This window comes from Callorhinus ursinus, unplaced genomic scaffold (assembly GCF_003265705.2).
Source record: "Callorhinus ursinus isolate GAN/ISIS: 27379988/994484 unplaced genomic scaffold, GSC_fseal_2.0 scaffold1, whole genome shotgun sequence".
NCBI classification, from domain to species: domain Eukaryota; kingdom Metazoa; phylum Chordata; class Mammalia; order Carnivora; family Otariidae; genus Callorhinus; species Callorhinus ursinus.
Genome location: NW_027397063.1, coordinates 46,570,053 through 46,587,246, shown reverse-complemented (window position 1 = coordinate 46,587,246; position 17,194 = coordinate 46,570,053). Strand labels below are relative to the sequence as shown.

At 42.5% G+C, this 17,194-nt stretch overlaps 1 protein-coding gene across 1 annotated transcript in view; it reads left to right on the top strand.

The window, feature by feature from the left end:
* Window positions 1-3,068: 3,068 nt before the first annotated feature.
* Window positions 3,069-17,194, top strand: part of GUCA1C (guanylate cyclase activator 1C) — a 34,191-nt gene continuing 20,065 nt past the window's right edge. The window contains 1 exon segment of the mRNA XM_025868674.1: window positions 3,069-3,272. Coding sequence (XP_025724459.1) covers window positions 3,069-3,272 — 204 coding nt within the window.

Here is a 17,194-nt window from a genome sequence, read left to right as displayed (position 1 = left end):
CTCAGTTTGTTTCCTGAGATTAAGAATTCCTCATATCTGTGAGATCATATGATACATGTCTTCCTCTGATTGACTTATTTCTCTTAGTATAATACCCTCCAGTTCCATCCACATCATTTCAAATGGCAAGATTTCATTCCTTTTGATGACTGCATAATATTCCATTGTATATATATATACCACATCTTCTTTATCCATTCATCTGTCGATGGACATCTTGGCTCTTTCCATGGTTTGGTTATTGTGGACATTGCTGCTATAAACATCAGGGTGTACATACGCCTTTGGATTACTACATTTGTATCTTTGGGGTAAATACCCAGTAGTGCAATTGCTGGGTTGTATAGTAGCTCTATTTTCAACTTTTTGAGGGGCAGAAGACATGAACAAACATTTTTCCCAAGAAGGCATCTCCTAATTTTTTATTGAAAAAAATTTTATGGTGTTTTGAGCCATATGGGATTAAAAAATTGGGGGGAGGGGGTTAATCTCCTTTTCTGGTTTTGAGTCATACTTAGAAAGGACATTCTAATGTTAAAAGTATAAGGAAATTTTACTTTGTTATAATGACTTTCATCATTAAATTGTTAAATCTTTGATTCATCTAGAATTTATTTTCGTGAAGGGAGTAAGCTAAAAATCTATGTTTCCAGATAGATACAGTTTTGTCCCAAAACTATTCATTGAATAACCAATCTATTCTCCACTGATCTGCAGTGCTATCTTTATGGCATGTTAAATTCCTATTTGCATTTTGGGCCAAGTTAAAAAAAAATTTCCTATTACATTTCATTGATTGTTCCAACTTTTCTCATGTTGTTGGACCCATGTTGTTTTGGTAGGGGTAGTCAATAATTTTACATTTCAGAATTTTCTTTTGTATCTTTACATGTTTAATTCTTATCCAGACTTAGAATTAGCATTTTTAGTCAACACCCACCCCTCAAACTTTATTTGCATTTTGTTTGGTGTGTGGTGGTGTAATAGATTAAGGTAGAATTGCCTTTTTTTAATATCAAGTCTTTCTACTGGGACCAAAATATGGTTTTCTGTATGTTCAGGTCTTTATGGGTGCCCTGTATTAGCATTTAAATTTTTTCTTCATATACGTCCAGCACATTCTGGTTAAATTTATTGTAATTTAGATATATTCTTTGACCTTTTAGAAATGAAGTCTTTTTCCCATTATCTTATAGCAGATTAATGTTTTATATACTTTTCTGAGTTTGGGATATCAATATTGTATCCAATATAAGAATCCTTATACTATCTGTAATAGTTTTAAATATTTTTCTGTATCAGCAAGTAATCATTATGCAGATTTTTAAAAAAGCATCATTTATGTGAAGAAATACAGTTTCTGGACCTCAGGTCCTCGTATTCTTGATTTATCCAAAAATCTTCCTTCCACAAGAGATTTCCTTTGCCCCTTGAAAACTTTCATTATCTTTCTCTTCCATCATCACCAGCCATTCTTTTCTTAATCTAAAAATTGGTGATTAATAAATGTTAATGGTGATAAGACGTCAATGCCTCTGAACATCCTTCTGGCAGACATTTAGAAAGAATCTGCACAGGAACTTCCCCAGAGAATGGTCTTTGAAGATCCTAGGGATATTCCTTATATTTCCTATCAGGACTGAATCCTGATCAGCTCATCTTCTTTCTTTGTCCTCCACATGAGGAATCTCATCTACTCTAATGGATTCAAGTAATAAACATCGGGGTGCACATACCCCTTCAGATCCCTACATTTGTATCTTTGGGGTAAATACCCATTCCAAGTGAATGAGTTCCACATTTCTATAACCTTATTGAACACCTGTTATTCAACTGTCATTATGGAATCAACATTTTTCTATTTTAAAGTCTACATTGGTATGTTTGAAACAAAATCAATCCTATATACCCTAACTACCGCCACCTCCTGTCAAGGCACTTCATTTAGGCCCCAAAGGCTCCAGTTCTTGGGGAACCTGGGGTTTTAAAGAGGTAATCAGTTAGGACTAAGGAATAGGGACTAAGGCAGAAACCAGACTTAGGAACTGAGTCAATATGAGAATTGGGGGGAAAATGGAGTAAGGTTAGGAGAGGAGAACCAGGCTTGGGGCCAGATGACCCCCAGGTGGAAATAATGGAAGTCTGTTATTCCTCTGTACAGCTGGCAGCAAGATTGGCTTGAGGACCACACAGGACAATTCAGTTCCATTACCGGACCATGGATATAGTTCTTAGGCTCATTCACTCAATTTTCAAGTCCCTTGCAATTGGGGCTTGACTCAGACAAGATCAGCTTGGGAACTGGAGTGGGACAAAAGGAGCAGGCAGAGGGCATGGGTAAAAGACAGGAACAGCAAAAAAAAAAAAAAAAAAAGATAAGAACAATGCCTGAAGACACAGCTTAATGTATCCTTTTATCTGCAGGCTGCACTTTTCTGCCTACCGCACCTACAACGTTTTTACTACTACTAATATGGTTATTTCTACCCATTTCCCTCGTCTGGACGTAGACCTCCTTTACACTTTAACTGTACTCAGATGTATAATTTTTCTGTGGTTTAAGATTTTTTTTCATATGAATTTATCTTCACAATATTTATGTATGAAAAGGCAAATATTCTTACTATTATTTTACAGATGGGAACGCTGAGCCTGTAATGTTTCAGTGCAGTAAGTGCAAACAAAACCTTGAGCCCAGGCTTCCTGATTGCAACTCAAGAGTTCCTTCCATGAGACCCCACTCCACAATGTAGGCATAATTTATGGCTGACAATATGGCAAAGATTACTTGCTTAAAATATTGCCTCTGCTCTTCACAGAAAACTGTATCTCTGAATGGCAGTAAGTGCAATCCCATCAGTTAGCGATAAATGACCTAGTCTTAAAACTGTACAGATGAGTTAATCTCACTGGCTTTCTATTCTTATTTAGCCTATAGCTGTAAGAGGTTTAGAGTAACTCTCTAAAGGCATATGTTAGCCTCCAGTTTTAGTGAAGAGTGAGGAACTAAATCGGTAGGAACCTTACATGAAAACAACCTGAGAAAAAGCTGAAGACCGTGAATCACAATGGGAAATAGCAAATCCATAGCTGGTGGTCAGACAGCAGTTCCTGCTAAAGAGACCTATGTGTGGTACAGAAAATTTATGAGGGAATATCCATCCGACCTGCAAACACTGCATGAATTTAAGACACTCTTGGGTCTGCAGGGTCTGAATTCAAAGGCCAACCAACATGTTGATCAAGTCTATAATACCTTTGACACGAACAAGGTAAGACCTTTACTTTTTATTTGGCTATGGTTCTGCATTGTCCTCTTTTTGAAAATTCGAAATAGCCCGAGGTAAAACATGTGCATCTCACCGAACAGGGAGCTCTTCCGAGAACCCACAGCTTGTTGGTGAGTGAGTCATTAAACACATTTAGCACTGACGGCATGAAAGTAATTGGGAACTAGCCTCTCCGCCCTTGGAAATGTTCTGCATGTAGGGAGTTATTTTAACACCAAATTAAATCTCGGCATGGAATTCTAATGCTATCATTTAAATAAATCTAATAAGTGCAGATTGATTTACAAAGACTGTTTTCAAAGTATTTAATGCATTGGTGACATTTTATAGAAAAGCAAATTACAGGAATCTGCTTTAAAAAGTGTGATTGCATCTAGATTGGCAGGTAAAATCAATACAAATTCGCCAACATGTTGTTTGTACTCAGAAGCTGGACTGCTGGAATACTTTTTCATATCTGACCAATTTACTTGGGGGGAAAAAAAAACAATTTAGCTTTAAATTCAGATAAATTTTAGTTTCTAAAGATTGTGACTCAACTATTGTCTTGAATTTACTCATTCCTGAGGAGTTGCTGCACATTTAATTTTCAAGACTTGTAAAAATACAAAGATGAGGGGAAAAAAATTGGGTATAGAAAAAAATAAGCCAAAAAAGTAACAATCTGACCTAGCAGGCTCAAATTCTTCCTGCCTAATTTTCCTTGTGCCTTTCAGTTATTTTTTTACCTGTATATTTCAAAATGGGCTGATGCCATCTAGAATGAAAGGGAAAGGGGAAATATTGTTCATTGAAAAATAGATGACTTTAGAAGGTTGTGTGTGAGACTAGATGAGAAAGAAGTGATAATTCAATACAATTAAAACAATTGGCTGTCCATTGGGATGTATGGAGTCTAGCACAGCCCTTTGAGCTCTTTTCCAAATCAAAACAAAAACAAAACAACAACAAACCAAAACAGCAGATGACTTAAAAGGAGGTAATAGCCAGGAACTGGGGAAAATGAAACCTGTGCTAAATTAACAGCTATTTTGGTTCTAGTAATAATGTTGGGAACAGATTTCTTTTAGGACATGTTCTTTGGTTTTTTTTGTTTGTTTTTTTGTTGTTTTTTGTTTGTTTTGGGGGTTTCCTATTTTTTTTTAAATTTAAGGTCAATTAATTAACATGTAGTGTATTAGTTTCAGAGGTAGAGTTCAGTGATTCATCAGTTACATACAACACCCAGTGCTCATTCCATCATGTGCCCTTCTTCATGCCCACCACCCAGTTACCCCATTCCCTCTCCCTCATCTCCCCTTCAGCAACCCATCTGGAATAAATAGCAAGTAAGAGGAAGTAGAAGAAAGGATCAGCCACCTGGAGGACAGAGTCATGGAAAGTAATCAAGCCAAGCAGATGAGAGGGGGGAAAATATGCAAAATGAGAATAGACCCAGGGAACTCAGCAACGCTGTCAAGCTTAACAGTCGCATGATAGGGATCCCAGAAGGAGAAGAGCAAGAAAAGGGGGCAGAAGATTTGTCTGAAGAAATAATAGCGGAAAACTTCCTGAATCTGGGGAAGGAAAGAGAAATCCAGATCCAGGAGGCACAGAGAGCCCCCAACCAAAGAGGTCTGTGCCAAGACACAAAGTAAATAAGATGGCCAAAAGTAGTGATAGAGAATTTTAAAAGCAGCAAGAGAAAGGAAAGCAGGTACATACAAGGGAAACCCCATACGGCTATCAATGGGTTTTTCAGCAGCAACTCTGCAGGCCAGAAGGGAGCAGCATGATAAATTCCAACTGCTAAAAGGAAAAAATCTACAGCCAAGAATACTCTATCCAGCAAGGCTTTCATTTAGAATAGAGGGAGAGATCGAGTTTCCCAGAAAAACAAAAATTAAAAGCAAAACCAGCCACATCCCTGTTGCACACGATGCCATCAGCCTGTGAGTCCCAAATTCACTGTCCAGCTGCCCTCCTGCCTGAGTCAGCATGCACGGCCTGCCACCTGCTCAATGCCAAGTCAACACGCCTTCACCTCAGATTGCCAAGGGCTCAAATTGACACTCTTCCCCCTCAAATTCCACCCCCTGTGCTCAAGTTTGTGCACATAAGTGGGCATAATTATAACAGCAGAATGAAGCAGCCCAAACATCTATTTCTGTGGAATATAGAATGGATAAAAGGAGTGTGCTAGGCTGAGAACATCTCCAACAAGCACATCAAAGAACAATACATACAGCATGATTCTGGTTAGTAAAAAACAAAACAAAACGAAAAACCTGGAAAGAATAAAACAAGATGAAACCAGAGAGGGAGACAAACCCTTAATAACAGACTCTGAAGCATAGGAAGGACATGTTCTTTGTTATCAAGCATGAATGATGTACTCCCTGCTTAGCATGACAGGGTCTCCCTCCTCATAAATTTTACTTAGTGTAGATGCAAACAAACAACAGTTCTGCCCCCAAGGAGATTACAAATCAGTGGGAAAATGAGACAGATTCTGCTTTTGTTCTTAACGTTGAACTGTGTTCTAGATAGGCTATAAGCTGAATGCTTGTGTCCCCCCTGTTAACCTTAAAAATAAAACTGCCAGTTATTTTTACCAGCAAAAATGGGATTATTTGGAAATAGAGAATTGCAATTTTGGACAACCAAGCTATGGCAGAACCATAGGCATGTCTGCAGAACAAAGGAGAGGAACACTCTTGTACAGAGGAAAGGGTGCGATTGGGAAGACTTTTATAAACAAAAAGTCGGTTGGAGTAAACTGGGAGTTTGAAGTATAACGGCTTTTCATTGTCTGAATTGTGATGGTATCTCATGGGCTGGACGGCTGCGGAGTGGGGGTGGGGCGCTTCTTTTCCTGCTGCTGGGCTAGTAAAGTGTCCGCAGGCAAGATCCAGTCTCTCCCGGGTGGGTCTGCAATTGACTAGAAGTGGTAGGGCCTGAGAGCGCCCCCTGCTGGCATCCTGACTCCATTCTAAATGAGCTTTCCTTTTTTATTCGTCGCACGCCCAAATTCATATGTTGAAATCGAACCCCCCTCCCTCCCGCATCACCAATATGATAGCATTTGGAGGTCTTTGGGAGGTGATTAGGTCATGAGGGCAGAGCCTTCACGAATGGACTTAGTGACCTTATAAAGAGACCCCAGAGTGACATAGAAGACTGGCTGTCTATGAACCAGTAAGTGGGCTCTCACTAGACCGGGAACCAGCCTGAGCCTTGATCGTGGATTTCCTCGCTTAGAGAACTGTGAGAAATAAATTTCTGAGTGCTTTAAACCACCCAGTCTATGGTATTTTTGTTACAACAGCCCGAAGTGACCCAGACAGGGAACTGTGTGTATGTTGGCATGTGGTCTGTGTGTCTCTGCCTATGTGTGTGTGTGTCAGCTCCTTCTCTCCGCCATCCTACATGTTTTGCTCTTCGTGTGGCGGCTGCTATCCCACTGTGCCCGCTGAAAGCCGCCTCGTTCACAGCGGAGGTCTGTGGTTCTAGAAGGCAGCTTCTCAGGCTCCGGCAGTCCTGCTGGGAGGTTAGAAGATGAGCTGTTGTCAGGGTTTCTCAATTATTCTTCCAAGTAGCTGGTGACCTATCCCGGGCCAGAGATTTTGTTGTTAGCCCAGTGTTTGTGGAAGCACTGCGTGTCGGTGGTTCCCGGGTGAGAACAGGAACGCGGGAAAGGGAGCGCTGGGTAGAAACAAGAAGTGCTGTCAAAATGAGGCAGGGGCAGTGGTCAGCCAGGCAGTCTGCGCATGCGCCATTGGAATGGCCTCTCCGTGACAGCACGGGATTGGCCAAGCCCACCTCAGGAGCTTAAGTTTTTCTTTTTTTTTTATTTTTACGTATTTATTTGACAGAGAGACACAGCAAGAGAGGGAACACAGGTAGGGGGAGTGGGAGAGGGAGGGAGCAGGCCTCCCGCCGAGCAGGGAGCCCAACTCGGGGCTCGATCTCAGGACCCTGAGACCACCACCTGAGCCGAAGGCAGATGCTTAACAACGGAGCCACCCAGGCGCCCCAGGAACTTAATTTAAATGACTCGCAAGTTCTGCTGGTGTTCGTGATTTACCGTAGAGATTTTGTGTTTGCTTAGTGCTTAGTGAGCAAGTGAATCTAGGCGGTGATGACGGATGCCACACGAAGTGTGGGGGATCTCGATATAGAATCAGGTTGTAAAATGAGAAGAGTGAGGATTGTTCGTTATCAAGTGAAATGATATGCAGTTATGCACAGGAAAACAAAAAAAGCCATATATTTAATTAGATCGATAAAACTATCAGCTGTCCAGAATCCTGGAGGATTTACTCTTTCTGTGGAGCTTCTCTCCGGTTTTAACTATTCTGGATGGAAATCATTCTAAAATGCATTTCATACTTGTCCTGACTCCTCAAAGTGCTGGTGAAACGTTTTTTGATATCAGAGTCATTATCATGAACATTGGTTGTTACATTTTTTGAAATACCACCAAGCACCCATGCCTATTGAAGTTGCTGGGGCTAAATTTCCTGATGCCGAAAATCATGAAAATATATGCTTTTGTTGTGTTTGCCTTTTGTTGTTTTTCTCTTTCCCTGCTGTCGGACACACCTTTCCCAGCTTTCTGATTGTTCTGATTATAATGAGCTTCCAATCTCTTTTTACACTGTCATTTCTAACCTGGCTTTGCTATGTACTCCAGTTAACTAAACCTGTTGGAATCATGCTTCAAGTAGAAATAAATAGATCCTAAAGTTTAGAGCATAAGGTTTATAACAATTCCTGTGGCTAATCACACACCCTTGCAGGCATCTCCTTGTCACTCCTCAACAGTAGTTAATTAACCATAGTTAATGCTTGAAATGTGTCTGATGGTGTTCTAGGGACGGTACATAGACTAACGCATTCAACATCGCAGTGATAATAGAACCTACTTTACAGTAGCGGCCATGACATTGGCACCTCAGATCTAACTGGAAGGTAATTGACCAGGACCCCAGGTGCATTGCTTTGAAATCCTTCACTGCATGCATCGAGTCCATGCTTGGTTTTAGATTACCACCAATGATTGAGTGAGGCAGAAATAATAAGGCTAACCCATTTCTAAGACACAGGATTCCTTTGTCAGCAGGCTTTGACTCAAGGATTCCCTGGTGGCTTTGTCAAACCATTGGTTTCGGGAGTGTCTAGGACACTTCCGTCCAAACTTCTTTTACACCCTTCTTCAGCTGGGTCAGATTAGCTCCTTCAACCTTTCCTGACTTCCTTCCTGTTTCATTCCAAATAGCATTTCTTCAAATAAGATCTTTAAATTAGGATTAATGGGTCTAATATCCAATGAATAAGAGTCACAGGAAAAGAGCCCAGAGAAAATGTAGTTATAACAAAACAAACCAGAAAAATTTCCCAGACCTATTAGACACATGTTTCACAAGGGCCCAGCACAATAAATAGAACATCAACCTACAGTGCACATGGAGAAATTTTTTTAAAGAGAGATAAAAAGAAGATCCTAAAATCTAAGAAGGCAAAAATTATATATATATCACATCTTTATCCATTCATCAACCAATGGACACTCTTGCTTCCATATCTTGGCTATTGTAAATAATGTTGTTATAAACATAAGGATGCATGTATCTCTTAAGCATATTTTTTATCGTTCCTTGATTTGAGTTTGCATCCAAACAAGGTCCATAGGTGGAAATTGGTGGCTATGACTCTTAAGTCTGTTTTTTTTCTGTAATAGTCCCCTAACCATCTCCTTTCCCCCACCCCCCATTTATGCCATTCATTTGCTGGAGAAAGTGAGTCAATGGTTCTGTAGAATGTTTTGCATTCTGGATTTAGTTGATTGCTTTCTTGTGCTATCTAGCTTTCTAGTGCTATCAAGCTGTCTATTCTTCATATCCATAGAAACTTGAATAGATTCAGATTCATTTGCTTGGCAAAAAATACTTTGTAAGTGTATAATTACTGGTTGTCACACTTTTCTTGGATTGTCCATTAGTTTCAGGAGGTGTCAGCCTGATAATGATGAGGCAGTTATTAACTCCATGTAAAATAAGGAAGTCCATAATTTTGGTACACCAACGGGCTATACGGAGAACAAAATGTACTAGTCATTAAAATTAAATTCTTGACTACAATTGTGAATATGGAGGAAGAACTATGGTGTGCTCAGAAATGTTTAATAACTAGTTCTCTGGGGGGGTGGGGGAAGCCCTGGTAACCTATGCTGATTTCCATGGTGTAAATACTCCCACCATGGCCAATTTCAACCTACCAACCATTTAATAGTTGGTCTGCAAACTTCCTGAAAATTTAACAATCAGCTCGCACCAGCAGATAGAGTAGGTGCCAGGACACTACTTGGATATATATGGGGTCATAGAACTAAATACTTGTCATTTGCTATAACAGGAAATTAAACAGATAATGTCTAGAATTGATAGGTCTAAAATGTCTAAATGTCTAATGTCTAAATGTCTAATTTATGTGTGAATGTCTAAAACATCAGTAGAATAACCATCATGACAAAGATGTAAATAAAGGCTAGAAAAAATAACCAGAAAGTTCAAAGTTTTACATTATACACCTTTTCATTTAATTAATTAAAAAGTACGACGCGGTGTAAGTGTGTGGCTCTTGTGGTCTGTGTTAAACCCGCACAGGGTAAGACGGCGGGACTTGAAGTTAGATGGGCTCCCGGCACTGACAGTGTCACCTTGACTTTAATAGTCCCCTAACCCTCCCCTCCCCCACCCCACCATTTGCGCCATTGATTTGCTGGGGACGGTGCCCCACTCCCTAAGTGGATGAGAGGCTGGGGAGCATTCCAGCTGGGTCTGGGCCAGCACAGATATTCCACAAACAAGAAACACTGTGAAAGTGATGATGTTGCTGGCTCTTGGCTCCTACAAGGCACTGTTCTTGCCTCAGCATCCGTGGGCTTCACCTGGAGATGGATGCAAAATGCCCAGTTCCTGGGAAACTGCCTCCCATCCAAGGCATGAACCTACACTCTGGGCTCTATGCATACAGACAAAATTGAACTAACTTGGGCTGTGCTGAGATCCAGCCATGAGAGAAGCGCCCAGCACTGCTGTGCATCCTGTACCTTTGCACTCTGGCTGCCCTACTTTCTTCACACGAGATCTGCCATTTGCTCTGCACCTCTCCTCTCTCTTTTTTAAGTGCAAGTGGTGCGTGAATTCATCCTTGTGAAACAACAGTGCAAAACATGAACGATAAAAACACATTAATCATCCCCTTCAGATCCTGCATGCTTCCCCAGACCAGGAACCTACCATGGCGGCATTAAATAGGTGTTGAACAAATATTTACTGAGTGATTGAATAAAATAGTGACAAAAGGAGTATCCTCACTCATATTTGCACTTTTTTCTCCTTTCCATTCCTCTCTCTCCTTCCCTCCCTTTTCTTTTCATATTTATCCCAAGGAGGGCCACTATGTCTTCCAAAGTCTAACCTAGTTCCCAATTAGAGTGATTATCTCAAGGGAAATTCTAAAATTTCTTTTCTGCCCTATAGCTTTTAAGAATTTCAGCTCACACACTCAGGCATTCAGGAAATGTAACTTTAGTTTTCCATAATGGAGTTAATTTACATTTTGAGCCCCCATTTTACCAAGGAGTTCTCCCCCTTCCCAGGGCTGCAGGTAAAGCCCATGGGTGCATCGAAATCGGCATTAACCCGGGGCAGAGGGGCAGCTGTTCACACTGGTATTTGCTGAGACTGCATCTCTCCTCACCTCCTGCCCCACTTGCAAGGCCCCTGTCTGCCCGGTGGGCCTCATGGGTCAGGTTCTTTCTGAGCTTCCTCATTCTCCTAGGCACAGAAGCCTCCTCGGCTGGCTCAGGACTGTGTGACCAGATTCTCCATCCAGCCCTTCTTCCCAAGCCCAGTGAGTGAACCACGGGTGCTTCTGTTCTTCTATCCGCCACACCCACCTGGTATATTTCCTGTCACCCACACCTCCAGCCATGCTTGGACCTCATAGAGCAGTGCCCTTTCCCCATTCCCGTTCCCCAGAGTCTTGCAATTCTCTCTTCTTTCCCGAATCCAGCCTCTGGAATCTTGATCTAGTTTGGAAGGACCCAGGAGAAACTAGAGAAAACTGGCTCTAATTACGTGTTCTTTCCAATCTTTTGTTTATGGCATAAATTTTATGCTCTGAATCCTAAATGGCTTAAACTATTGAGAGTCAGGAGCTAAGAATGAACTTGATTTCCACTTTTCTACTACAGTGACTTAACTCTTAGGCAACGAAAATCTTCACTGACTGTGGGAGGGCTAGATGATAGAAGAGATTAGCAGCGGCGTCTGGGTGGCTCAGTCGTTAAGCATCTGCCTTCGGCTCAGGTCATGATCCCAGGGTCCTGGGATCGAGCCCCGCATTGGGCTCCCTGCTCTACGGGAAGCCTGCTTCTCCCTCTCCTACTCCTCCTGCTTGTGTCCCCTCTCTCGCTGTGTCTCTCTTTGTCAAATAAATAAAATCTTGTAAAAAATAAATAAAAATAAACTAAAGAAAAAGAAGAGATTAGCAGAAGAGTCACATCCTCAATACACCCCATTATTATCCCACTGCCTTTGCAAATATTTACTGAGCACCTCCTTGTCCTCAAAGGAGTTTAGAATCTCGTGGGATGGCAAATGCCTCCTCAAGTAATAAAAGGTAGTAAAGAATCGAAGACTGAAGAGGGCAAAGCATACTATTTAGTTGCAAGATTCTAGATGGGTCTCAGGTACTCTAGGCTGGTTTTAAACCCTGTGCGGGGATGTGATTGATGGACCAGTTTCTCCCTAGACAGGCAGGCTGGATGGGGGGCAGGAGACTCTCCAGTGCTATCCCAGCAGGACAGGCATGGTAGAAAAAGCACACCCACATTTTGGAGTGGCGTGAGGATGGGGGTGAGTAGGTAGGTAGGTAGTAGACATGACTTTCTATACCCCCAGAGAGTTTAGAATCTGGTTGAGGATAAAAGTTATGTGGTGACTAAATGCCCAAAGCATAAAATAAGGCAGCATAACAAACTATAGCAGGACTGCACTATTCAAGGTACATTTATCGGGATCCAAAGATGAAACAAAAATAAAATGTAGACTTAGGCAAGGCCTTTCGGAGAAGTTGAGGCACTTTGGGACTCTAGAAGAAGGGAAGAACCTGACTTATTACCCGTAAATGTGAACACTTACTGAATGCTTCTGTACCAGTCACTGTTTTAAGCACTTCACGGTCATTGGATTGCTCACAGAAATATTACATACGTAGCTGCTATTTTTCACATTCGCATTTTTCACATTCACAGTCCCACTTTCCCAATGAGGACACCGAGGCCCAGAGAGGTTTAGTCACTCTCCTGAAACGACACAGCAGAATTGGAATGCTGGCGGTCTGACTCCGAGGGCTGCACCGTAAATTGCTACGGCGTTCCACCTTTAACAGAGGAGTTGAGACTTTCAGTGAAGAGAACAGCTCTCTCCCAGGTAGGAGAGGGGAGGGTACGTGGGGAACTCACCAGGGCAGAGGGTCACTGCTAGAGCAACCCTGGCGACCGAACATGTCGTCCGTCTCACCTGTGTCTCCGCCATGTCCGGACAGCGCATTGTTGCCCCTGCGTGTGTTCTTACGTCACAGCTGAGCAATGAGGCACGCCAAGCACCGAGAAGCCCGTAGTGACTTGCCTGGAGAATCTCAGAGCAGAAAGTGAGCCCTCGGCCCTCTGGCTGCCGGTGACATTCTTTCTCTCTGATGGGCGTGAAGGTGAATGGATGGCACTCTGGGCCACATCTAGGCATCTGGGCTTTATCCAAACAGAGTGCCATTGGGAGCTCCGAGATCAAAAGTGCTCTGCCCCTTGTAAGACTCTGAGGTCTACAAGTGAGAGAAAATGGTTTCTCTGAACTTGTGGGTTTGGAACTCAAGCCATAAATGGAGTGATGGTTTAAGCCAGAAAAGCTGTTGTGAGCCCTAGGGGACGTTTAAAGGCTAGGAGAAAACAAAACAGCAGGGCAAGTTTTCAGGATATTTAAATTCACCTCCTCAGAAAATCCTGGGAATCAAGGAGGGAAGGCAAATGATTTCTTAGAAACGTGGGTGATAACTGTTAACAGAAAGAGAAGTGAGGGTAAGTAGCAAGCTGGGGGATCTAATAGATGATTACTACAATATATGTGCTAGTTTACCTATAAATATGTTCACAAATCAAATCTTAGCTTCAATGTTAGCTTCCTTGCTATTTTTAATGTGCCTTTCTGTGAATCTCTGTACCACGAAGCCCAGGCCACCCCCAGGGCGGTGGAGGCTCTACAGGAGGGGTGAGGCTGCCGGGCCCCTGTCCCAGCTCTGACCCTTACTGTGTGTGTAATCTCGGACAAGACTCAGATAGCCTCTGTGTGTCAGGGTCGTCAGTTCTAAAACCGAGACAAGACTTAGCCCGCCTACACTATCCCTGAGCTCATGTGAAATAACATAGGAGAAAACTGGGAAAATGTGCACGATAGCCCACCAAGGGATGGTGCGTTTATCTGTAAAATGCAGTTAACTCTGATCTCAGCCCCCACGGGTCTGATAACAGTGAAGATTAACTTTATTCTTTATCAAACTCAAATTCGATTTCTGATTGAAAGGGTGTACCTCCAGGTGCAGAGGCTGCTTGCCCACCATTTCTCTTCTTTAACTGACCCCAGTGCTGTAGATGGTCATTTGTGCTGTTTGGGGGCACATTGACCCCTTCAAATGGTTGCCATTCACAGAATGAAATTAAGTAAATGGGAATCATCTTCGAGTTTCAACGGTCTTTTCAACCCGGGATAGCTGCACGGGAGCGCTGGCTCTACTTGAAATTCACAGGTGACCTCTGGTTAGTTGGTTCCTTAGCTTCCCTCTGTGTGAGAACCTTTGAAAAATGGAGCAGGCAACCTGGCTTTTAACTTGTGTCGTAATTGCTGCCGCTCATTAACCCCCTGTCTGCCCTGCAGCTTCTGACACTGTATCAGGTTGTCTGGCCTGCAGGGTGACCTCCATTACTGCCGCTCTTCGTAAGACACATTACTGGAAACATGACCATCTACTCTAGCCCACAAGGCTGCAATCTCTTAAAGGGAAAGACCGAGCCTACTGCTTCTGAACGACCGACTCAGAAGCTCTCAGGAAGCATTTGTTGGTGATAATAAAACACCTCATCTTTGGTCAGCACTTTGTAATTTACAAAACATTTTCATGTATAACATCACTTATCAACATGTTGCTTGAGCTTCTCACAGAATTTTACTCGTTAAAAACATCAACTGTGCCTGCTGACATACATTGAAACGTAAGCTGTTGTAACTCGTGTATTTGAACAAAATCTGTTGGAATTGTTGTTCTCAAATCTGGCTCCATATTAGAAGCACCTGAGGGTGTTATTAAAGTGACCCCTGGCTGGGTCTCCACCTTAGCCCCACCGAATCAAAACAATGTTTTGTTTGTTTTAAACTGCCAGGTGGTTTGACTGTGCATCCAGATAGGAACACCACAGTTATGCCAAAAAGACCACTGTCAAAGTGCTAGAAAGCTGGGCTCTAAGCCCATTTTTGCTACCAAAGAGCTTCGTAGCATGGATACATTTAAAAAAGGGACTCTGGGTCCAAATCCATTAATTCGGAGGCAGTTCCTCTGACTGTTCTTTTAGTTACATCATAGTAGAGAAACAGCCTTGAAGCAAGTAATACAGGTCTATATGCTCCACCATCTGGTCCATCTCTGTTTCCCTCTTTTATTCAGTAAAGACAAGGATCCAGGCTCTTCCACGGGAAATAACACTCTGAGGAGACAACAGGCTGTCTGACTTAGGGTGAGACTGGATTTTATTTTATCTGTGACAATATTGCTTAAGGAGACACATTGGCTACCTAAGGAAGTTCTTGCAAAAGGCTGCCGTTGCTATAGTTGCAGGTGGCTCTTCCAAAGTTAGCCCATTCAGAAGTGAGCCAACTCAGACAATTGTCTTGCCTTCCCCCAGAGCACCTGAGACTGGCTTCTAATCCACAGTGGTCCAGACACCACCGAGCTGGGCACATGCTGGGCACAGATGCTCAGGGCTTCCTGATTGATACCCAGGAAACCTATTCAGAACTGTGAGCTTGTTTGGTAAGTACTGTGAGAAACCCTTTGTCCCAGAACACTTGAATTCTGTACAGTCGTGGTCAAGAACAACTGTGTTTGATCTGCGTAAAGATCATGTTATAGAACCGACCTACCAAGCCAGCAGTATATTTCTCATCTTAAAGAGCTGAGTCTCTTTTCAGGACATTCCAGAAACTCCATGGCTGATGGAGACTATGTTTGTTGTTAATGTAAGTGTCTGTCGGTGAAAATGGGGCTAGGTCATAAATGCTGAACATAACTTTTCGATTTCAAAAATTCACAAAACTATTTTAAAAAAGTATTCATAGATGTTTGACAAAATTGAAAGGGTCCTTATGTTACCTAGTTTTTTTTGCAGCTCCTAAAATGCAAATTAAATATCACTGACAATTATGGATCAATCATACAATGTGCTTATACTAACTCTCTCGGTTTCCTTACCCTGACCATCTGAGCAACCATTTCCAGGCAGACATTTCAGTTCCTGTGTTGCTGCTGACTTGCCACGGCTGGTAAAATGCCACTGGAAAGTGTCACATGTGAAAGAATGGAAACATCGAAATGTCTTCAGGTGAGGGGCTGTGGAAATTTGTGAATTCTTCGCAGGTAGCGATTCTGTGAAAAGTAGCAGAACGTTAATGCTGTGAGAAGGGGTAGTTTTACCCTGGGGGAGGGTTTGGAAGATTTGTGTTGGATTCAGGTTATTTGTTTTCCTGAATGAGAGGGTGCACTAGAACGTATGGGGTCTGACCCCTAGTTGTAATAACAATCCTGTTCCTATGGTCTTGGCGTCACTAGACCCCAGGACATTGTGCTTATTGGCATATACCATTTAGGGCCTTTTTTGGGTTAACTGAATTCAGGTGTGAAAAGCACAATGCCTGGCCTGTGTGTGTAGCAACTTTTACATCAGCATCAATAGTTGTCATTGTCCTCGTTTGAGGAGGCTTCCTGGGAGAGAAGCCCTAGAAACTGATGCTGGGCAACTTGAGGTCAGTTTTGGAGAAACTGCTACAAAACTCATGTATAGATGATCTTTGTGCATATGGCTGTAAGGGCCATTCAAAAGGATCAGCAGAGACATGTGAATTATAAACCAGAAAAACCCATCTGAGTCCTGCTGCCTGTTCCCACTCCATCCAAGGATGCTTTAAGCCTGACATCTACAAATCTTCTCACCAGCAGCACTCAAGACTCAAGACACTGGTGTCTCCCCACCTGGTGTCAAGACTCCCTCACTGCCATAACTTGAAGCTGGTGGATGATCCTCTCTGCTCAAGGAAACGCCCGTATATTAGCAACTCTAGACCCAGCTGCCTCAGTCTTCCATGACCTCTATTAAATTCCCAACTGACCAATGTTGACCCATAGGTAGGGGCATCTCTACACCCTTCATTCAACATGAAGCAGCTACTGAAGACAAGACCTCCACTCAAATGCCAAAGATTTGTCCTTGTCGATCTGTCAGTGGGGAATGTAGAGGCCCCTTGTATCCAATCTACTTGGACAATGGAAACCTGAGTAAGGTAGAAGGGCCCACAGTGATCCCCAACCCCCTGGCTGGATACAAACAGGCCCATTAGGTGGGACCACCTCAAAATATCCATAAGTCGTAGCTAATAAATGGGTTACATACACCAGGACACAGGTACCAAAAAAGGAAAATTCCATCTGTTCCCAGACCTTCTCACCTTCCCTCTTTAAATACAGCCCCCCATCATTGCCTCATAGCAGACAGCCTCTCCCTTACTGTCCCGCCCCCCTGCTCCTTTGCAGTGTAT